A 23,835-nucleotide genomic window follows, 5' to 3' on the forward strand; every position below is an offset into this window, starting at 1 on the left:
TTCTTTAAATTAAATTTCCGGAAATTGAGAAAATTGGTAAAAAAGGATAAATATTAAAATTATTATGCAAATAATAAAATAACATTGTAGAAAAATTAAAAAATAATATATACAAATAAAAAATAAAAATTACTACCTAGATAGAATTAGGAAATACATAAAATAATTAGCAAATAAATAATTTGAAATGCAAAATTAATCTAAGCCATAAAAATTTTGGAAAGTACACAAAAGCAAAGTGAAATAGTTTAAATTAGCCCTGGCTGCTGTGGCTCAGTTGGTTGGGGCGTCGAAGGGCACCGAAGGGTTGCAAGTTTGGTTCCCAGTCAGGGCACATACCCACACTGTGGGTTCAATCCCCGCTTGGGGTACACACTGAACCCTAACCCTACTCTCTTCCTCTCCCTTCCTCTCTCTCTAGAGTCAGTGAAGGGCATATCCTTGAGTGAGGAAAAGTAGTTTAAATTAAAAAATAAAATATAACGAATCATTAAATTAGAAATACAGTTAACAATAAAAATTTTAAATGCATGAATTTTAAATACATGAAAACTTTATATACTTGACCCCACCACTGTTTTGTTTAATGAAAAACTAAAATAAAATAAATCATTTAATTTAAACAATGGTTTAAAATAATTAGCAAATTAAGGTAAGTAGATAATTTTTAATTACCTGAAATCCCACCACACAGTGTATTTCTAATTAGAATATTCATACAAGTACATAATTTAAATTATAAAATAAATAATATGAAAATTATAAAGCACAGATTATCAAAAATAAATTAATATTTAAGGAAGAAAAGACACAAGATAAATACATTTTAAAATACTGGTATGTAAAACCTTATAAAATTAAAGCCACGCAATCTCAGCATTAGAGGCAACTTGGTGCTGTGAAGCCTTCCCGACGCTGACACACGTACCGTGTTACGTTTACGGCACAGGTATGCAATAGTAATTTGGTTACCTTTCTAATGCTCCTTTAGCTCCAAATACACACAAGTTACTCATTAGTCAGGTCGCCCGAAAACTGAGGCTTTTGTTGTCCCGTTTGCTTGCTCCTGTTTTGCTTCCCTCTTCTGAGGAGGGAGCTGGCTTTGGGGGTCAGGGCCTTGGTCAGGGTTGGTTCCAGCAGGTGCCCTGCACACGCTGCTGTGTAGGGAGGTCATGCCCTGCTCTGCTCCAGGCCTCGGGGGCCCGGGCGCCACTGCAGACTCCCCCGTCTGCGCATCACTCCTCACCCTGCACCTCCACTTACTCGTCTGTAAAGGAGAGAATGGCTCCTGCACGGGCCTTCGGGAAAATTAGACAACAGGCAGGAAGAGCTTGCGATCTGTAGAGCTAAACAATTATTGCTGTAATGATCATTCACTGTCTGCGAGATTTCTACATGTTAGAGAAATGAAGTCAGGAAGCTTTAACAGAAAGTGTCAGTAGCCTTTGGATACAGGGGAAATCTCTGGTTTGCAAAAACGTCTGTCTCTTCATGGATTTCTCTTGACCTATAACCTGGACCTGAAAGCTAGGCTGAGGCGAATTTGCTTCTCAGGAGAAAAAAGCAGAGAGAATGTTTCTATGACCGGCCTCTTGGCTATGCCACAGGCAGCCCCCCGCATCTTTCAGCAAACGCGCCGTCCTGGAGCCTCGCCCAGGTGAGAGGCTGGGCATGCGGCCGGCAGACACCTGCCTTGTCCTGGGGCAGGGCCCAACCCCCTTAGCAGATGTGTGTTTCCAGTTTGCCCAGATGAGTGACGAATGACTTTTCTTCTCATTGTGGTTTATGTTTTCTTGGCCCCTCTCAGTCCTCACCAACCCATTTTGCTGTGTCCTCTTAGCTGTCTCACAAATAGGAAACACCCGGCAGGATCTGGGGAAGAGGCAGGAGCTTCAGATGTGTCCACTTGAGCTCAGGAACCCAGTTGCCCTGTGGGCCCTCCTTGGATGTCTGTTTGTTATTTTTTCTCGGTGCCTAAGGATTAGCCCTAGCCCCCTAGTTCCAGAGATAAGGAGGAGGGTAGGTAGAGGCCCCAGATCCGGTCCTTCTTGGACTGAGAGGGTGCAGTCTCCAACCAGAGAGCCCCTGCGCAGAGACCCTTTGGCCTGGGCTCGCCCACCCTCGAGGCCCCTCTAGGGCTCTCTCCAGCCTCTCTAGGGAGGCGGTGAGTTTCTGGGCCATACCTCTGGCTCTCTCTGGGGCCCGGGCTCACAGTGGAGTGGAGGTGTGAGTCAGGTGGAGCTAGTCCAAGGGGGCAGTCAGTGGCAAGATGATCAGGCAAACCTTGGGTGCTGGAGTAGGGAGGGCCCGAAGGCCACCTAGCAGCATTATCTGATTTACAGGCGGCACATTTATTCCAAGCTCATACAGAAAGCTCTTGGCCGAGCCAGGCAGGTCTTGACCAAGAGTCAGTCTTTCCTCTCCCACCACACTGTTCTTCCTCTCAGAGCAGGAAAGGCTTGACCTTGCTCTGGAACAGCATCAACAGCCACTAGAACTGCTCTGTGCCCATTGAGGAAGCCCCATGCCCACGTCTGTGACCGTGACAGCCTTTCCCAGACCCATGATCACTTGCCCCCCACCCCAGCACTCGGGTGTGACTGATGTGATCAGCCATGTTCAAAGGATGAGGCAAGAGCCGTTCAGAGCAGCCCAGTGGCGGGCACAGGACTCACCTCGGCCCAGGGCCTATTCACGCCACAGCCGGTGGTCTTTCCCATGCTGCCCACCCCAGACTGCAGGAGGCTTTGAAAAGTCAAGAGCCACCTTTTGCACCTTGTTTCATCTCAAATGTACACTATGTTGATAAAACAATGCAGTTGATCAACTGTTAAAGAAATGCACTAATTACCAGATTTTTACAAAATATGCATAGAACATTCCAAGAGTTCTGTGATGGCCTTCAGATTAATAGGATTTAAAAAAGACTTTTTTTAAATAGAGCTCACTTTGAGTTAGGTGTCTTAGCGCTGCCGATAATGACATCCTTTGTTGATGTGACGAAATGCTGGATCTTCCTCGGAGCGCAGAGCCGGTGAAATGAGGGAGGGGATGGTCCAATGCCTTTATCTTCTGCACTGCATTCCACCTGGGGGCGATGTCACAAAGACCACAGGTAAAATTCTAGAACCCCTTCTGAAAGGGGAGATGACAGAGGCTCTCTCATTTCTTGGAGCCTAACAGTTTGCTCCCCTCTTCCCTCTCCACTCTCAAACCCCCAAATAAAGTAGCAAGATGAACAGCAGCACTTGCCCTACCAACCCTCGTGCGTGTAGCTCAGCTCCCCATCCTCCGGAGGCTCAGCACACATCCTCTCAAGGGGTTCACCCCCATCTCCAGCCCCGGCTCTGCCCTCATAGCCCTCAGAGTACCCAGCCGGTGGGGATGGGGTAAGAGGCAGGCTCAGGGACAGGGCAGGAGACCCAGCCCTTCACTTGAGCCTTTGTGAGCTAAACCAAAAGTGTGACCGTGTTTCGTCTGTTTGTTGTTTGCCTGGATAAAATGGACGGATGGATGATTTCTCTGTTGGGGAAAAGGGGAATCCCAGCCTGGGAGTTGCTTTCTGTGTATATAGAATCTGTTAAGGAAAGAATGGATGGAGGAGGGGAAGGGAGCCTGGGGCAGGTGATGCGACGGGGGCAGTGCTGAATGGGGGATGGGGTGCCGCCCCTGCTGGGCACTGAGGCAGCCAGGCCATGTTGAGGCCAAGCCTGTAGCATCCTGGTCCAGTCCACGTGGTGGAGCATAGAATGCATGTGGAGTGGGGTCTGTGGGTGCCTGATCAGCACGGAGGCAGAGGACACGGCTGGAAAAAGGCGTGACTTGGTTTGGTTTGGTGGAACATCTGAGCAAAGATCTGATCTTGGGAGTAGAAAGAGAGTGAGTCTCAAGGAGACAGAGGAGAAAGAAACAGAAATGGAAAAGGAGCCCAGGGCCACTAGCTTGGCGGAGGAGCCGGGCTCTGCAAACCCCAGCTAGCAGGAGGGCTTCACATGGAGAGGGGCCTTCCTCACACCCTCCCCACACCCCCCCACACACTGCCTCAGCACCCTCCTAAACCGTCACTGCCAGACTGATCAAAGGTGGCATTGCTTTGTTCAATTTGTATTTCTTAGTTGTATTTGTAGAAACAGAAGTTGACACAGCACTTTAAGAGGACAATTTGGCCATACATGGAAAACTTGAAAATGCTCAGACTTTAGCCCAGTGGTATCCCTGCCAGAAATTTCTCTCATGGAGACACGAGGTATCCAGAGATTCATGTCCGAAGGTGGTCACGGAAACATGAGCTGTGAGGACAAAGCCCAGCGCAGGGGCAGGCTCACCAGTGCGACCGCCTGCAGTGTCCACTGCGGGAGAAGGGACAGGCCCCACAGTGCCGTGAGCCATGAGGCAGGTGGGGCCTGCGCAGTTTGTAGAACTGTGCAAGCATATAGACGGCCTATGGGGAACTCCTGGAAACTGTTAGCTGTGGATACTTCTTGAATGAAAGAGGTAGTTTGGAAACTCTTATTTCATGTTCATATTTTGTACTGTTTGCATTTTTAACCACATACATATATTATACTCTCATGTCAACGTATTACATCCCCAAGGGTGAAGAAAGCGAGGTGTGTCTGTGGGGTGTCCATGTGAAGTCTCAGGCCCCTGCGCTTGCTTCTGCGCGTCCCCAGGACTCTACCTGGGCCATGCCTAGGGCAGCAGCCTGCTCTGGCATAAGTGCCCTAGAGTGTGACAGGGCCTGCAAGAACCTCGCCATTGGGGTGGAGTGGGGTGAGAAGAGCTTGGGTTAGAATCTGTTGCTTTGGCCAGGAGAGCTCTGTGCCCGGCAGCCCGAGGCTTTCCTGGGTGTCCTGGCCCCACAAAGCCCAGAAAGTCCCCCCATTCCCCACTGATGCCTCAGGATAGTTGGTCACCAGCATTGTTTTCTGTCCCACAGGAGATACCCTGGCTCCGACAGGACCATGCTGCAGAGGTGGCAGGTACAGTGACCTCCTCAGAGGGCTGGGTTTGAGGAAACCCTCTGGGAATGCAAATCAGAAAACAGTTCAGGCCCCATTGGTGGAGAGAGAAAGTATCCATCCTGGGTGAATCAAGAGGGTTCTTGTTTTTTTAATTCACCAAAATGTCCCAAGTAATTTTCTAAAAAGATCTCAGTGATTGAAGGTGATTCTGGAGCCTTGGAGTTGAAGCTAGAGTGTGTGTGTGTGTGTGTGTGTGTGTGTGTGTGTGTGTGTGTGTGTACACAGGCCCTGTGTGCATACACATGTGTGTAAATGGACATAACTCAGGAGGATACAACATTCACTCCTTGTCCTGGGGAAACACACGGCTCCCAGCCTGGGTGAGTTGACTTGGGCGAGGACTCTCAGTGAGAGGAAGGGACCCCAAGAGGGCCACTCCCAGAGATCACAGGGTTACTCATGGTCACTGGGAGAAGGCCAAGGAAAGGAGGACCACAGCCTGCTGAAGTGGCATGGGGCTACAGTGGACTGCTCATTCGCCAAGTGGCCTCGGAACTTTTCCCAGATGCAGTCCCTGTCTCCATCGTGACTGTCCGTCTTAAGGCCCTGGGAGTGGGTGTTATCTTAAAGGGCAGGGGGAAGGAAGTTCCTAAGGCCCCAGGGAGGACAGGTCGATTCGCCCACTGCTCAGGGCCTCTTTCCCTGTGACTGCAAAGTCCCCTCAGCTTATTTTCAAATCATAACGCGGTCAGCAGTGAGTTCCCTCAGCATTTGTGCTATTATTTTAACCAACTTTTGAGTATCACACCCAACAGCTAACAGGAAAGAATGCTTTAGCCTGGCCTTGGGCTCTTCTTCCCGCCCAGCTCTGCTGCCAGCCTGCGTTTGCTTCCGTTCATGTGGACGAGCGCGGCCCCCTGAGCTGACCTGGCTGAGCGGCGGGGCACGGAGCAGCGGCGGGCATGCGGCCTGCTCTCACCTGCAGCCGTTGCCCGCAGCAGCCGAGTCAGACCCGTGCCCCCAGGAAGGTGCCACTGTGTTTGGCTTATCCCCTCCCTGTCTCTTCTGGTAGAAAAGGGACATCAGCAATTTCGAGTACCTCATGCACCTCAACACGCTGGCCGGGCGGACCTACAACGACTACATGCAGTACCCCGTGTTTCCCTGGGTGCTGGCTGACTACAGCTCGCAGGTACGGTGCTCACAGGGACCCTGCAGGTGTCCCGAGACTTCTGGCCCTTGACCATCGAAGCTCCCTAGTCAGCACACGGAGCTCTGCTGCAGCTCAGGCTGGCCCCCTGGCCCAAAGCTGTTCCATGCCCGCCGCTCATTCTAGGGGAGGCCTCTGAGTCAGCTGCCTGGGTTCCTGTCCAGCCCCACATGTGGGAAGGTGACCCTGCCTGTGGGGCCATCAACATGGCTAGGACAATGCTGACATGCGCCCCACAGGGCGTCCTGGCTTAGTCACCACAGTGAAGGCAGACGATGCTCATCTGCTGAGACAGTGCTGGGGACACACTGGTCCTCCGAGTGCCGTGAGCCTTGGGATCCGTTCCTGGAATCAGCATGTGTTTGTGTGTTGGGGGGGGGAGGAAAGGAGAGAGCGCGAGAGAGAAACACAGACAGAAAGCGCCAACCACTCGACTGTGGCCCAGCTGCAGTCAGAGGCGGTGGTCTGTGCACTTCCCCCAGTACCTGGACTGCGACCGGCAGCGACAGGGGGGGCGTGTGGCCAGACCAGATGATTCACGTGCTTGGCTCCTGTTCCTGGACCTCAGCAAGCAGGTGAGGGGCAAGGAGGCAGGCGTCCCGTGAACCAGGGTGACGCCACAGGGGAGACCAGGCTACAGAGCAGTGCCCCTACCACCTGCTCTGGCCGCCAGGAGGCGTGAGTCTGTAAGGGGAGAAGGGGGTTGGGTCCTGGTTCGGACCAGCCCCAGCCAGCTCTGCTGGGGTAGATCACTCTGAGGATTTGGGAGAGGGGGCCTCAGTTTTTTGAAACCTCCCATCCCCACTTAAGACATTTAGCACAGAACAGCTTTTCTCGCCAGCCACGTGTTGCTTCTTATTGCCCTAATGATCACCTGAGGCTGAGGTATTTCAAAAATGCAAATTGCTAATTGCAGATTTAACTCACATTTTACAAAGTGCTCTTTCACCAGCCCCTTTTGTTTAGCCCTAAATTTGGATTACTTACTGGCATTTAAAAACGGAGAGATTTCTTGCCCGGCCCATGTGGCTCAGTGAATGAGCATCGACCCCTGAATCAGAAGGTCATGGTTTGATTCCCGGTCAGGGCACATGCCCGGGTTGTGGGCTCCATCCCCAGTAGGGGGCGTGCAGGAGGCAGCCGATCAATGACTCTCTCATCATTGATGTCTCTCTCTCTCTCCTCTCCCTTCTTCTCTCTGAAATCAATAAAGATATATTTTAAAAAAAGAAAAACAGATTTTTCTCCCCCAAATCCGGGTTTCCAGTATCGTTTGGAGAGTCAGGAATCTGGCTGCTGGGTGAGGGTCTCCACCAGCGGTGGCGCCTGGGGGTCTCAGGAGAGCCTGCTTCCCTCCTGCCCCCACCTGGCGTCTGCAGGTATGCGGTGGAGACAGGCCCTGAGTCCCCAGGGCACTGCTAGTGAAAGGAATCGGGGTGTAAACACCTCTATACAGACATGCAAACCCGGAAGCACACGGCCCTTCTGCTCACACACAGAACATCTCTGCTAAAATAAAACATTGGGGACACCTGACCTGAACACTCTCAGGTTACCACCGTTGTGTCCCTAAGGGAAGGGGCAATGTGCCATGCCCTTATTCAGAAGGGAGTCGCCTTCAGAGAGGTGAGGCTGTCCCTCTGCTTTTCACCCAAACAGATGACCTCTCACTTCCTAGAAAATCAGTTTGATTCTAAACAAGAGCCTTGAACTATTGAAGAAACTGCCCCAGGAGGGCTGTGCCAAGGGCCTCATAGACAACAGGAATTCTTTTGAAAGTGTCTTTTCAGGAGCTGGTGGTGATGTTCCGATTTGGGTCAACTTGGCACAGGTTCAGTGTGAACTCAATCTTCCCCTCCTCTCATTTTCCATCTCCCTCCTATTAAGTCTTTGCGGATCGCTGGCTCCAGGGCCATAAAACCCCAGCATGCCTGCTAATCACCAGAGGGGGTCAGACCAAACGACACTAAACCAATAAAGAGAACCATAAAACTAAAGAGCGTGGCTCCCGAAGTCTCGCTGGGGCACAGGAGGGTCCAGGGGAGTTAACTCCAGTTGCACATCTGCCTTTCAGACGTTGAACTTAACGAATCCCAAGACTTTTCGGGATCTTTCAAAGCCCATGGGAGCCCAGACCAAGGAAAGAAAGCTGAAGTTTATCCAGAGGTTCAAAGAAGTGGAGAAGACCGAAGGTGGGTAGATCCCAGCTTGATTGTCCTGTGAGATGCTCTTCATCTGGATGCTTTGTAATGAAACTGATAACTATTTAGGCCATTTCCTAGCCTAGAATAAGTACACATGAGTAGAGAACCCTTTAACCCAGTGGTCTACACCCTGACTGCACATAAGAATCACTTCGAGAGCTTTAAAAGCTACTGATGCCTGGCCCCATCTCTAGAACTTCTGATTTAATTAAGTCTGTGATGTGATGCAGCCAGGACTGGGGAGCACTGTGCTAAGAGCTCACATCTCATGCCCTGGGGCAGGGAAGGCAGAGGAGAGGAGCATCTGTCCAGCGCTTTCTCTATTCTAGGCCCAGGCCAACCTGCAGTCATACAAACAATGGTCCGTTTCAAAAAGGACGTTGAAATGCAGAGTTCTAGTGACTTGTTCAAGATCATAACCTGTAAATGTCAGAGCCCACACTTGGCTCATCTGCTCTTCACCTGTACAAATTCTGCCCATTCCCACGCCTCCTGTGCTTTTATTGCCTTATTGTTTCTCTTTAGGTCTGTTCGCTTAAACTCTCATGAATTTAGCTTAAACAGAAAGTTTTCTATCAAGCATTTGACTCGGGGGTTGCAGCTGAGGGTCTTGAAAGCGCTTTTCACCAGTAGTGACCATCGGCCAAACTGTAAGGGCATCTGTGAGCAGAGCGCCGAGGCTCCGTCCGCCTGCAGGTCCCCTAGGAAGCAGGATTCAGGCCTGATGCTCTTCCTGAGCACCATGGAGCCTGTGTCTGCCTCCTGCCGGCACAGCTGGGAAAGCCACCAGGCATGTCCTTCCTTTCATTGCAGGAGACATGACCGTCCAGTGCCACTACTGTACTCACTACTCCTCGGCCATCATCGTTGCCTCCTACCTGGTCCGGATGCCACCCTTTACCCAGGCCTTCTGCTCTCTGCAGGTGAGCTCCCCACTCCCCTGGACACAGACACAGACACACACACACGGCCCTATCTCACAGGCCAGGAACTGGGCTCGGATGAGGCAGCGGCCACCGTGCTAGAAATCCAGTCTCCAGCCAGTGACTGCCACTTGGCTGCCTTCAGTACCCGGCCGACTGGCGGAGGCAGGTGCTCTTTATGAGTTACACCTGCACGTCTACCAACAGTCTTGTGAAAAGGCTATAAAATATAAGGAATGAGAGGTGTGTGTGTGCAGGGGTGGGGGTGCTTAACATAAACAGGTTTTAGTAGAAAAGGAAATGTAGGAAGCTTGAAGACCTCCTTGAAGGTAGGGGGTCAATGATTATAAAAATAAACACAAAGAAGGAAAAATACAAAGTGTATCACCCGTGACGTCGGAATGCATAAGGCTGTGCTAACAAGCCGAGAGGCTTAAAAGGACAAACAAAATATTTGAATACTGAAATGAACTGAGAAAAAAACTAATCAACTGCTCACCCATAAACCAGCAGGCCAACATGCTGGCTTTGGGTCGCCGAACTTCGCAAATAAAGTACAGGACGCCCAGGTAAATGTGAATTTCAGGTAAACAGGATATATACTAAGAAACTGTTATTTTCTGAAGTTCAAGGGTAGCTTGGCCTCCGTGTTTTACCTGGCCACCTGTATGAGCTGGAATGAGCCCATCTCACCCTGGTGGACAGGGTCCACGGCGTGTGGGATTGCGGAGACAGAGTCCCTCGCGAGCACAGAGAAGACTTTTCTGTCGCCCCCTTCTGACCTCATCTCCGGGATCCTGCTTCCCAGCTTATCCCAGGGCACAGCTCGTGACTGGGGAGAGCCATCGGGTTGCCCACGGCAGCCACAGGCTTGGCTGACTCCACCTGAAATCCAGCCACGCCCGAGTTCAGGAGCTGCCGTGGCTCAGGCCACAGGGTCCCCTGAGAGGAAGGCGCGACCAAAGCGGGTAGCAGACGGCGGAGCACGCTCGGACGTGCTCTGACCGCACAGCTTCCCCGAAGGAGAAGCGTGGGTGTCCCAGGATGTGTTTGGTCTACCTCCCCAGCAAGGTCACCCTTTGGGTCACCTGTCTGAGCACGTCAAGGTCAGCACTAAAGCCAGCTCCTGGGTGCTGGGCAGGAATGGGCAGGCGCGGTCAAGGCACCTTCTCCAACGGGCACAGCCCTCCTGTGTGCTGCTGCTTGGCACAGCCTCCTCTCTCCTTGATGGCACGGCTTGTCTAGACGTTGTATAACCCCTCTCCCTGGAAATTCACTCAAAATAATAAGTGTGCTTCCCTGAGCCTTCCTCCGGCAGCCAGCGTTGTAAGTTTGGTTTGGAGCAGTAGGTCCCAGAGCTGTGCCCCGTGCCAGGAACCCCATCCAACTGTGCTCATTAACCCAGCAGAAGGGAGGGTCACTGTTGATGATGGGCTGAGGCATTCCCTGCCGGCTTTCCATCTAGGGGGTTCCGGCGCCTGTTTCCCCTCGCCCCGCAGGCTAACGCATTAAAGCCTATTTCTACCTGTCACTCGGGGTCTTTCATGTGACGAGAGGGCAGAGTGAAACAGAAACGGTGTCAGACTCGAGCTTCGCACCCAGCTCTGCCCCTCAGGAGATACAAAATCTTCTGCAAGGCATTTTACTTCAGAAAATGGGGTGAATTATGCGCACCTCACCAGGCTGTTGAGATTGTGACTAATTGTGGGTGAAACCCCTAGCGCAGGGCTGGACACTACATAACAATCAGTCACTGTTAGTCTCCTTAATCCCCGGCACTCAGGGCAGACCTCACCTGGGCGAGATGGGCCCTCTGCTTGGGTCCGAGCACTCCCAGAGGGCGAGAGCCAGAGGAAGCAGGACTGGGTGAAGGCCACTTGACGCCAGTCACAACGAGTTTGGCATGATTTAGCCAGTTGGCCCACTGGTGAGATGGTATAAACCAGCAGGAGACTGTCGGAGCTGATGTTATATGCTCCTAGGTGGCACAGACGCGGCCACTGGCTGAGCCTTTGTCTCCCGTGTTGGAGTCTGACGTGACTCGGGTTTTCTGCGCTCAGACCCACTGCGGCTATGGACCCCTCCCAGTCACGCTGGGCTCTCCATGTGGGTTTCTGAATTCCTTCCATCCACCTTTAACTGGCTTTTCCGGTGGCTCATAACTGGCCCAAGCCTTCGGAACCAGCAGAAGAACCAACGTCTTATATTTTTTCTGCTAGAATAAACGATGAATTTTAGCTCTCAAGGGGAATGGGGACAAAGGCTATGTCTGGGGAGCATGCTCGACTCTCCTTTGGGAGTCCTGGGGACTGCACAGACCTCCTTAGGAAAGTTCTGGCATCTTCCTGAACTCAGGCTCTTCCCTCGGTCCCATGCTGCCTCCTAGGGGGCAGGTCCATTTCTCTCCGAGTGCTACGGAAAGGACCTCTGTGTTCTCAGCAGGCTGAGACCGGTCCCTACTCCCTGCGTGGACCACGAGTGCGGAAGAGTGGGAAAGGGAGGGAGGTTGCGGAGTCCAGGCATTGAGGCCTCCCCCGCGTACCTGGAGAGCAGGAGGCGAGAGGGCCAGTGCCGGCTAGTTTTCTAGGCCCTGCAAGCAGCTTGCTTTTCCTCTGCCATAGGCAGACTCTGCCTCTGGCCTATTGCCGTGAAAAAGCCGGAATGATTTCCCTGCAGAAGAGCTTGGCGGGGAAGTGCCTTCAGCGTGGAGGGCCGTGTGGTCTGTGGTGCACCCAGTGTGGACCGACGCGCTGCGGATAGGCTGTGACGCCTCGGGCACTGTGGCCAGCCTGCTGGGCACGGTGCAGAGAGGTGTGGCCCACATGCGGCTCTCACGCCCAGCCTGGGAATCAGTGAGGCATGTTCCAGTCCCGGGCTCAGTGTGCTTTATCCCCTCCCTGCTTATAGCTCAGTAAGCCTGGGCCGGTCTTAGGATTGGTGCATACCTCTCATTGCTGTATGTGTTTGTTTTTCTGCCCAAACCAGTTATTACAATGACAGACTCTGGCAGTCTAGAAACTATGCTTATGTGCAGTGTGACCCGAGCAGGTGACACCTGCAGGCAGTGTGACCCAGGCACAAGTCAGCTGTGTGCTCTGTTATTCCCATGCCCTTGGAGGGGCGAGACTGTTGTCTGCTGGGGCCCAGGGCTTGCCTGCCAGGATACTTACTTCTCGCAGCCTCACCTGCCTGGAGGAGCCGGTGTCTGTGAGCAACTGGAGGCCACTTTGCTGCCGGGGCCACATCCCAGGTCCCTGCTTCTGCCCCAGTAAGAGCACCGGAGACTGTCAGGCGCAGCTCAAACACAGCCTGGGCGGGGCTGGGTGAGGCAGCCGGTGCCCAGCGAGGGCACCGTGGTGCTGCTGCGTTTAATAAGAAGTTGAAATAAAGTGCTGTGTTAATTAAGTCACAGCCTGTGTGAAGTCAGCTGTTACCAGCAGTGGGGAGGGTTTTCTCAACCACCTGAGGGGCGATGGCTGGGTTTCGCGTAAGACATATGCCAGCTGCCGACAGCTGAGAGCCGTGGGCACCTGCCGGCCTCTGCAGAGCCAGCCTGGGTCTGGGCAGAGTTGTGTCGAAAATAAAGGTATAATTATGATACTACTGACTCAATGAGGGGTATTAGAAAAGGCACCTGTAATAGAGTCAGGCAGACTGGGGACAGAGTCCTGGCTCTAGAACTTTCTAATTGGTAGAGTGTTGAGTAGCTGAGCCTCAGTTTCTCCTGGCCCAGCCAGCGGTGAGGGTAAGGGTTTAAGTGAGATGCAGCCTGAGAGCCCTGTGGCTAGTTCCCAGCGCTCCGTACACGCCCACGCCCCTCGCCCAGGAGGAGGCAGTGTGCTCTGCTAGTGCCTCTGCGGGCTTTACTTGAGTAAAAGGCCGTCCCGACGGAAGATGGCTGCTCTGGGGTCAGCCTGTCCTCAGGCAACAGCAAGACTGACGAGCTGAACGTGGGCCTCCCAATCTGACAGCCCTGAGCTCACCGAGTGGGCACCGGAGCCGGGCGCCTTCCTGGGGCGGCTCAGGGGAAGCCAGGCCCGCGCCCGCTGCAGAACCGCTGGAGGCAGGCGAGGCGGGCGAGGAGGGCCGCAGGAGCCTCTCCCATCCCGGCCCCATCCCGGCCCCACCCCGGCCCAGGAGCCCCCTTCCCCCCACTCACCTGCGCTTCCAGCAACTTCTAAGCCCTCTTTCCTCTTTGAGCCCCGGGCTGCCTTCCTGATGCCCACTGAGACTGGGGCGCACACTCAGGATCACCCCCGGCTCCTAGTCTGCAACGGGAAAGGGACCTAGGGGCTGGGCTCATCCCACACCTCTACCTGGGTGCCTGGCACCGTACAAGGCACGACACACACGGGCATGCACATGCACTCACACTCACACACTTCACACTCACCACTCACTCACACCCACACTCACATTCTCACTCGCCCGCACTCACACTCACACCCGCAACAATCACCCGGGTGCGCGGAAGAGGCCACGGGAGATGAAAGGGGCTGAGGAACTCGCTCAGGTTCACCCTGCAAATGGGTCCTCAAGTGGATGCTGACATCCCCACCCAGGCCGCTCGGGTCCCAGGCTAAGGGGCTTTCCCCACACACTGGCTCTTTGATGGACAAAGGGGGGTGGCTTAGGTGAGCTGGGGTACCCACAGCGCCCTGCAAGTGGATTATTTAAATGGGATACTTTTAAATGACTAGAAGAAGTGTCCGTCAAGAGAATGGTCGTGAGCCCGCTCATACAACCAGTCCCATTACACAGCTGCGGCCGTGGGTTGATTTGGGTGCGTGCCACCTGGAAGGAAGAATAGACTTTCTGGCACATCCTATAACAAGACCTGTGTGTGTCCTTGAGCACAGGCAGTTACTGAAATTCCTGTGCATGTAGGTTAAGAATTGAATGGTTTTTTTCAATATAGTTTTCCTACCCACATTGGATCGGGGTTAGGAATGTCGCGATCGGAGTGCCCGCCCACGGACACAGGCGCACAGACCTTGTCCCCAGGCAGGGCAGTGCCGTTCACTCCTTCCGGGCATTTCCTGTCTGCGTCAGTGTACTGCAACTAGGGAATGTCCTCTCATTTTAACTCGTGCCAGCGTTCAGCAACAGACCTTATCGGTCACATCTTTCATCACTATTTTGCTTTACATTTTGGTTCATCTCAGGAAAATCAAGCACCTCTTAAAGTATCTTAATTGAGAAAGGATACCTAGAGTTATATTCCTTCTTTTTTAAAATTTTATTTATTTATGACATTAGTTCATAAAATTATATAGGTTTCAGGTGTACAATTCTGTAACACATCACCTGTGTATTGTATTGTGTGTTCGCCGCCCCAAGTCAAGTCTCCTCCATCACCACTTATCCCCCCCGGGCCCTCTTCTACCTTCCCCACCCCCTCCCCCTTTGGTAACCACCTTACTGTTGTCTGTGTCTATGAGTTTCTTTTTTTGCTTAATCCCTTCACCTTTTTCACCAACCCTCCAACCCCCATCCCCTCTGACAGATTTCAGTCTGTTCTCTGTACCTATGAGTCTGTTTCTATTTGTTTGTCAGTTTATTTTGTTCATTAGATTCCACATATCAGTGAGATCATGTGGTGCTTGTCTTTCTCTGTCTGGCTTATTTCACTCAGCACAATGCTCTCCAGGTCCCTCCCTGCTGTCCCAGAGGGTACGAGATCCTTCATCTTCACAGCTGCGTAGTATTCCATGGTGTGAATGTCCACAGCTTTTTTATCCACTCAGCTACTCTGGGGCTGTTTCCAGATCTTGACTATTATAAATTGCACTGCTCTGAACATGGGGGTGCATAGATTCTTTCAATCAGGGTTTCAGCTTTCTTTGGGTAAATACCCAGAAGTGGAATCGCTGGGTCATAAGGCAGCTCCATTTTTAACTTTTTGAGGACCCTCCACACTTTTCCACAGTGGCTGCACCAGTCTGCATTCTCACCAACAGTGCACAAGGTCCCCTTTCCCCACACCCTCGCCAGCACTTGTTTGTTGATTTGTTGATGGAGCCATTCTGACAGGTGTGAGGTGACATCTCAGTGTGATTTTAATTTGCATCTCTGATGATTAGTGAGTTGAGCATCTTTCATGTGTCTATTGACCATCTGTATGTCCTCTTTGGAGAAGTGTCTATTCAGGTCCTTTGCCCATTTTTTAATTGGGCTTTTTTTTTTTTGGTATTGAATTGTATGAGTTCTTTATAAATGTTGGATATTAACCCCTTATCAGATGTATCTTTGACAAATAAATGTTCTCTTATTCAGTAGGTTGTATTTTAGTTTTGTTGATGGTTTCCTTTGCTGTGAAAACCCTTTTTAGTTTGATGTAGTCCCATTTGTTTACCTCTGTTTCCCTTGCCTGAGGTGGTATATCAGAAAAAAATATTGCTATGAGAAATGTCCAAGATTTTTCTGCCTATGTTTTTTTCTAGGATTTTTATGGTTTCGAGTCTAATATTTAAGTCTGTAATCCATTTTGAGTTCATTCTTGTGCATGGTATAAGAAGGTGGTCTAGTTCTGAGCCCTTAAATATTCAAAATATCTTTCTGGAGTCTTTAGATATGAGCGATGTCTTAGCCGGGCACACGTACAACCCAAAGACAGTGACCTTTGCCTCAGAAGCCCCCTAGCCTTCGCTCCCTTGTCTCCCGGTTTTAGCGTCATCTGGGAAAAGTCTGCTGCTAAGGACAGGCTGTTCCTTTATTGATAATAATAATTTTGCTGTTATTCTTTTTGGTCTTTTGGATACACATAGGTTTCATTATTCCTGTTTTTAATATGCTTTTATTGATTTTAGAGAGAGACGATGGGAGAGGGAGAGAGCTAGAAACATCACATCAATGATGAGAGAGAAATATCGATTGGCTGCCTCTTGCATGCCCCCTACTGAGGATGGAGCCGCGCCCCTGGGCATGTGCCCTGACCCGAAATTCAACCATGACCTCTAGGTGCATGGGGCGACACTCAACCACTGAGCCACGCCGGCCGGGTGGTGTCATTATTCTTGATAATCAATAGTATCTGCAGAACAGATTTAGGGGCAGATCTTGGTTCAATAATTCTCTCTGATCACTTTGTTTCCATCAAATCGCTAGACTTAATTTTGTGGTTTTATTTTATTTTGTTGGGGAATTTCCTTATGAAGGCACTTTGTAATCCTTAATTGCACCCCTGTGCCTCACTCCTTCTCTCCCTTTTTTCTTTCCTTCCTTTCCGGAGAGTCAAGTCCTGGTGGAGACTCCCTGCTGGCAGCCACCAGGGGTGTGAACCCACAGACATACACTGCTAGCAGGAAGCTGCCCCCTCTCCTCCTTGGGAGCTGGTGCTGCTTTTGTATTGCAGACGTGAGAAAACCCATTAATTTTGAAGCAAATGTATGCAAATGCATTTATTAATATAGGAAATAGGAAAATCAGTTATTGCTTCCTTTATAAATAATACAGGCTTAAGTTTTAAAGATATTACTTTTGCTAAAATGCATTAGACAGCTGTGAAAAAATAACATTTTTCTTTGTGGTAATATCTTTAACCAGATTTGTAGCACTAACAATATTTCCTATGTATATATTATTTTTATTTAATACAGGTAATCTTTTTATTACCAAATCATATTGTTTCTCAGGAGGTTACCATCAGCACTCATAAAAGCTGCAAAAGGGAAATGGGACGACCAGGAGGCATCAATCTCCCACGGATGTGGGGCTGAGCTGCAGATTAAATACACAAAGCTCTTAATACGTTTCACTGAGCCACTCGTTAGGTGCAGATGTACTTAAAAACACTCTTTCCCTATTCTGTTTCCATTTCAATTTGAATCAAGCGGTGGATGCCATCCTCTAATTTCAACCAAGAGCAAAGTGACCTTGGAGAAAAGCCCATCTGTAAGGTGCCCGTGTACTGTGGTTGGAGCACCAGGGGAAACTGGGTCTCTTGGGGCCTCTGTCCTGTGCAGAGTGACCCACGAATATCACTGTATCCTCAAGTCTGACTTGAAAAACTGACCGGCCAGGATATGCAGGGGTGTGTGCCCAGGCCCGGGGTCCCCCGGTGAACTCTAACAGGACAAAGCAGGGCCTTTGGAGGTGCAACCGTGGGCCTGACCCCAGTTCTGCCACTCCCTGCTTCGTCAGGAACTTCTGAGGGCCCGTTTTCTGGTCTGCAGGGTGAGAGTATTGCTTCTTTCCTAAGGGCCCTGTTGTGAGGGCTGAGAGCACCTCTGTGTACAAGCGCCGACCGGGGAGGGCTGGCCAAGGGCGGGCTCGCCCCCTTGGGCAGCGGCCCAGGCTGCACTTAGGTTGACAGGGCGGGGACATACGTTGACAGTTGTCTGTATGAGAAATAATGCAACAGAGAGTAATACAAAAATAAACCCTTCCGAGTACTCAGACTAACTGCAAATCTCCTTTTGCGCACCCTCTGTGCTGACATGAAACCCCAGGCCCCTGGAGAGTGAAGGGAGCTGAGGGAGCTGAGGGAGCAAGAGCAGGACTAGCCATGTGGGTTCTGCCCCTTTGTTTCTGGAGCCCTCTGTCCCCAGCGTCTTCATTCCTCCACCTGCGACCTCTCTGCCTCCTCTGGTCTCAGGACAACTTGATGAATGAAAAGAGCAGGAACTGAAAAAATTAGCCTTAAGTCTTGCCTGGTGCAGGTGAAGCTGCCAAGCTCAGGACTGCATCGAGCCCGCTGTGGAAACAAACAGTCCTCAGAGCCGGCTGCCTTGGGCTGGAGCTGCGGGCACCTCGTCTTCATGGTGTGCCTCCAGCCCTCGCCCCAGGCCTGCCCTCCCTCCTCAGGGCTGCTGTGTCGCACGTCGCCATGCGCGGTTAGATGGCCCTGCCCAGCCTGCTCTCCACCTGTTTCTTGTCCTCTGCTTAGGGCACTGCCGCCTTCTCCGTCCCCGGGCTTCAGGCTTGCAGACTCTCCGGGGTCCACTTCTCCGGGAAAGCAACCCTGACCCCACGCAGGGCGTCGGAGCCACTCTTGGTCCCGTAGTCGGCTCTCTGGATCCCGTCCTTGGACCTGGCTCAGAGCCGGCCCTTGGAGGATGCGGGGAGTGGTCAAGTGGCCGTGGGTTTCCTCCCCGGTCTGACCCCTTGATTGCGGGGATCACTTATGCATCCTTTGCAGAAGCTCCCAGCGCAAGCTTCCAGGGGATGGTGGAGGGACCGCTGCGTGAGGAGGCCAGCACACGCGTGCACACTGATGTGTGAAAGTGTGCGTGGGAGGAATGAGCGTTCTAACGGCAGAACCCACGTCTCAGGGACAGATGGACAAATGGAGGAGACGCCGGCAGCGCCGCGCAGCGGGGCTCTTCCTCGGGCAGCTCCTCACGCCCCCTTTCCTCGCAGGGGGGCAGTTTCGACGTGGCAGACAGAATGTTCCACAGCATGAGGAGCGCGTGGGAGTCAGCCTCCAGGGAGAACATGAGCGACGTCCGGGAGCTGACCCCGGAGTTCTTTTACCTGCCCGAGTTCCTGACCAACTGCAACGCCGTGGAGTTTGGTGAGCGGGCCACGGCCGGCCAAGGCGGGCGGGACCTCTCCACGGTTCGGGCCTTCGTCAGATCTTTGCCGAGCAACTAAAGCTGCCCCGCTCCAGACCCATGCGGTGGGTGAGAGGCCGCCACTGGGTGGCAGCACCCAGCGAGAAGGCGGGAGCTGAGGAAAGGTGCTGGGCCCAGACGGCTCGGAGCCCCGGCCCGCCCGTGACCCTCCCAGGCCTTCGCCCGTAGCCAGGGCTGGCCAGGGCGCAACAGGTCCTGGCTAACTGCCCTGCTGCGTGACCTCGGGCAAGCCCCTGACCACCTCTGGCCCCGTTTTGCTCCATGTCCCACAAATGGCTTAACTTGGACTCTGAGGGAGACACAGAAGTGCTGTGTCTCTCAGGACAGGTTTCTGGGTGACACCCAAGGGCAGCTGTTTGGGCACCCTGCCCTTTCTTCAGGCCTCCCCCCTGGATGAGCCAGACTTTTCACCAACCGCTGGAGGCCCACGTATCAGAGGCCCAGCAAGCAGGTCAGCTGGGGACTGCGTGTACACCCAGCAGCCTTTACTGCAAATGTCAGGGCGACCTGTGGGGGGGTGGTCAGAGCCTGTAGCAGGCCATGGGCAGCTCCCCACTCAGGACGGGGGATGGAATCAGCCACCTGTGAGGGGCACTCATGAAGTGTTGCCAGCACACAGCTGGGGCCCAGATCCCCGCTCCCTCGGTGTCCTGCTTCCTCAAAACAGCACATTCGGTCATGAGCCTCAAGCCAGGCCATGTGCAGGCCTAGGGGACATGGTGAAATGAGATGATCCAACCCCTGCCCTAGGCACCCACCTCTTGTTTGGTGGTTTTCAGCCAAAATACCTGTGGACCATGTAGAACATGCCCGTTCCCAGGCCTGTGCCCAGTGAGTCTGACCCATGGAACTTGGTCGCCTTGGCCACGTTCAGGTTCTCAGATATTCACGTGCATCAGGAATGAGAATGGACAAATGCAAAGGCCAGTTCCCATGGGGCGTGGGGCCCCAAGAAAGAGTAAAGGGACCAGGGATGGCGGGAGCCAAGAGAGGGTGGCCAGCCGGCCTGGTGTGAGGGGAGTGCTGGAGGGAGAGGACCCACTCTGCCTGGGAAAGGAAGGCGGGCTCTGTGCAGAAGTGGGGAGGGGCTTAGCTGCAGAAACGGGGCACATGCCAAAGCTCAGGCGTCCTCGTCCTCGGGGAAGTCAAAGCACCTGACTGGTGCAGGCGTTTCCTTAGGCACTGGGGATTCCGCTGGGTCTCCTGGAACAGGTTGCCCTGAAGGTGCTTATATTCTGTGCAGAAATGGGCAAGGGGGATGGAAAATATGCACAAATAAATGCATGAAATGCTGTTTGACACTGAGAAGGTAGGAAAGTGGTTTGAGAGTGACTCAGAAGGCCCTGTGTTATTCTGATCCCCAGGAAGGACCTGCCTAAGGAGGTGACAGGTGAGCTGGGACTGAGTGATGCGAAGAGCCGGCCAGGCACAGCCCTGCAGGCCACAGAGAGGAGGGGCAGGTCTCATTCCAGTTGCACCATGAGGCTCTGGAGGGTTTAGGCAAGACTATAGCTAATGTTTACTGAGCAGCCCTCCTATGCCTGGAGCTATTCTCAGCACCTTATGTATATTTCCTCCTTTACCCCTACACCAGCCCTGGGAGGTAACGAGTGAGGAAAGTGAATCCCAAAGCCATTAGGCAGCTTGCTCAGGTTGTACAGCTAATGGGGAGGAGAGACTCGTGCTTGAATCCAGCCTCCTCTTTGTAATGTCTGGGGAAGTGTTCTCTGAAAACCTAGCCGTCCTCCTTTTAAAAATGGAGAGAAAATGCATGCATTACAGAGCTGAATGAAGATTCAATAAGACTGTGTGTGCCAGCACCTAGCAGAATGACCTCGCATAGAGTTAGGTGCTCAAAATATGAAGCTTTTGTTGTTACTGTTGTTACTTCCATGTTTTAGCACTGCACAGAAAGCACCATACGAGAAGGCACAGAGTGGTGGGACAGAAGAGGTGAAAGCAGTAATGACACTGCAATTGTTTTATACAACTTGCAAATCAAGCGCAGACACTGCCTGGGAAGCAAGGACAGCTCTGTGGAGGGGTCAAAGGCTTAGAGGCTTAGAGCATGGGGCATTCTAGACAGGGGGCGCTGGAAGCACTGCACCTGTGCAGGGCACAGCCCACAGCCCTGTCTGCACAGACCAGTAGACCTGGACAGCACAGCGTTACACCTGATTCCTGGCCCAGTGTGCTCCCCTTTACCCAAAGCCCTGTTCTTTCTCACCCTGCTCAGGCTGCATGCAGGACGGGACGGCACTGGGGGACGTGCAGCTCCCTCCCTGGGCAGATGGGGACCCTGGAAAGTTCATCAGCCTGCACAGACAGGTGAGTTGAGCAGGCTCATGCTGAAGTCCCAAGAATCCTGAGTGAAGACCTCAGCATCCCTCAGTCTCCAGGGAGACTTTCTGTGTGATTGGAGGGCTAGCAATGGGTGCATCTGCGGTTCTTATGTCGGGAGAGCCCAGAGAACGGTCTGGGCTCCATGCCCCAGGTTGGGTTCTGGGCTCTTTCAAGAGCTTTGTTAGGCTTTGTCCTTGTGCCAGTTTTCTGAGGGGGTCACTTGGGAAGGAAATTCAGATTCTTGTTGGGTGCCCTGGAGGGCAGATCAGTGTCTTTAGTCAGCCCTACAGGAAGGGCCACACACGAGGCCAAACTTCCCAGGATAATTCAGAAAGGGACTGGAGGCCCCTAGAGGTCCCCGCTGGCCAAAGGGTTTACCGGGACTGGGCAGGACATGGCTTTCTACCCAAAAAGGTTGATGCAGGTGGAGAGGAGAGGCCACTTCAGGCCACATATGCTGGGTTAGCATAAGCACATGAAAAAATGTTTATCATTAGTCATCAGGGAAACATACATTAAAACTACAATGGGTGCTAACACACTCACAAGAATGGCTAAAATTTAAAATACAGATAAAACCAAGAGCAAGCAAGAGCGTGGAGCAACCAGAATGCATCACACCTTGCTGGCAGGAAAAGCACAATAGGATAGCCACGTACAAAACACCTCAGGAGTTTCTTATAAAGCTGAAGATGCATTTACTGCATTTCCCAGCAATTCCACTGGTAACTATTTGCCCGAGAGAAATGGAAATGCGTCCACAGGAAGGATGTCCGTGAGAATTCATCAGTTTTATCCACACTAGTAAGAAGCTGAAAACACTCGTGCTTATCAACTGGTAAAGGGTAAACAGATAATACGTGTACACAATGCAATAGGATTTCACAATGCAAAGGAGCAGCTGACCGATACGCGGAGCAGCATGGTGAAGCTCAAAAGCACGATGCTAGGCAGGCGAGTCAAACCCCAAGCTGCGTGCTGTGGAACTGCATCTATGTGACATTCTGCAGAAAGCAAAATAGGCCAAGCTCAGGCCAGTGGTGACTAAGGTCTGGAGGAGGGATGGTGGGAGGCAGTGCCAGGGACCCTCGTGAGTGCATGTGAACGTCCTGTATCTCCATCAGGGTGGTGGGAACATGACCGCACACGTCTGTCAGAATGCACTGAACTGTGCATTTGATAAGGGTGAATCTCATTGGGTGTAAGTTACACCTACAAAGAAAAGAAAGCAGGGGAAGGCCTGATGACTGGCAACATAGCTGTGCCTTTTCTTTGCCCTGATTCCTTTGTGAAAAGAAAGTTCTTCCCCGGTGTTTCTTTGCCTTGCCTCCAGAATTCAGTAACAGCAGCCGTGCCTCCCGCAGCCCACTGGGTGCTGAGACTCGGCCAGGGATGAACTTGCCCTTCAGGAGGCAGCGCCCCTCAGGTGTCCTCAGAGACGTCCTTGGCCTGGGGCGAGTGAGACACTCACTCCACCACGGCTGCAGATGCTAATGGCGTGGGGGGAGGGGGGGCTCGATCAATAACCACAGAAGTAATGGGGAGACGGTACCTGAGAGCGCTACAAAGGTTAGAACAGAGAGCCTTGAATACAGGTTGGAGCCGTGACCAGGGGGCCTGGGCAGGGATGTAACAATGGGGAGAGGGCTTCTGGAGGAATGAGGCTGGGCTGGAGCGGATTAGATGCTGATGATCAGTGTTCATGAAACCATGGAGTAGATACTTCTGAAGACCCTCTACTCCATAAAAGCAATCAAAATAATGGGGAAAATGGTCATAACAAACTTTTCAGAACTCCAGAAATTAACCAAAGGCTTGTAACAATCAGGGCAATGTTCCTTCAAGGAAATTGGCTGAATCTTGGTAAGCATAGCAAGCTTTGTGGTGTTTTAACTTGCACTATTTCCATTTCTCCTCTCCAGCTCATAGTAGCCTTGAAAAGCAACAGACTATGATCACAGGGAAAACCAACAGCCTGGCAGTTATCAGAGGGGGCAGGATGGGTTAGAGCTTCTTCAAAGACCCATCCAGGGAACTGTCATTATTTGACCAGAAGGGTGGTTCCCAGAAAGGCCCCACATGGAGCTGCCCAGTGCAAACAGCCTTTTCTTCAGTGGCATTTGTTGAAAACAATCAGAAACAATTAGCACTATGGCTGCTAGAGGCAGTAGATAGTAATTGGCAAACAATATTTTGGATAACGATAAAGCTTAAAAGGAAAACCTAGGGAATGAGATGTTTCTCTGAGGCCCTGAAAAACTTAGAAATATCCCTGGGAATCTAGAGGGACACACATCTATAGGGCTGTTTTCATGCACAAGGCTGTGATCATGCTCAAGAAAGACCTAAAACGGCCCTAAGCCATGCAAGTAGGATTTGAAGGTAAAAGCAGGGTTTTTAACGGCCCAGCTGAACATTGAAACCAGCCCTAACTGCACAGAGAGCCCCTTGGTAGACGGAGAGACTTACAGGTTTCAAGTATTTAAAGAAATCTTCATCCACTTATTAGCTGACCATTAAGCTAACAGAGCATAGATGTCAGTGGCCACACACAACAAAAAATACAGACTTTATAGAACTAGTTCAGAAAAGTTACTAAACAACCAACCACAACAA

General features: G+C 51.9%; 1 protein-coding gene across 1 annotated transcript in view; it reads left to right on the top strand.

The window, feature by feature from the left end:
• WDFY4 (WDFY family member 4) overlaps positions 1 to 23,835 on the top strand; it is a 252,408-nt gene that overhangs the window by 209,043 nt on the left and 19,530 nt on the right. The window contains exons 48-53 of the mRNA XM_081157692.1: positions 4,940 to 4,982; positions 6,037 to 6,156; positions 8,249 to 8,366; positions 9,192 to 9,301; positions 18,662 to 18,815; positions 21,113 to 21,204. Coding sequence (XP_081013818.1) covers positions 4,940 to 4,982; positions 6,037 to 6,156; positions 8,249 to 8,366; positions 9,192 to 9,301; positions 18,662 to 18,815; positions 21,113 to 21,204 — 637 coding nt within the window. The remainder of the gene's footprint in view (positions 1 to 4,939; positions 4,983 to 6,036; positions 6,157 to 8,248; positions 8,367 to 9,191; positions 9,302 to 18,661; positions 18,816 to 21,112; positions 21,205 to 23,835) is intronic.

The sequence above is a fragment of the Miniopterus schreibersii genome (genome assembly GCF_964146895.1).
Source record: "Miniopterus schreibersii genome assembly, chromosome: 14".
NCBI lineage: Eukaryota > Metazoa > Chordata > Mammalia > Chiroptera > Miniopteridae > Miniopterus > Miniopterus schreibersii.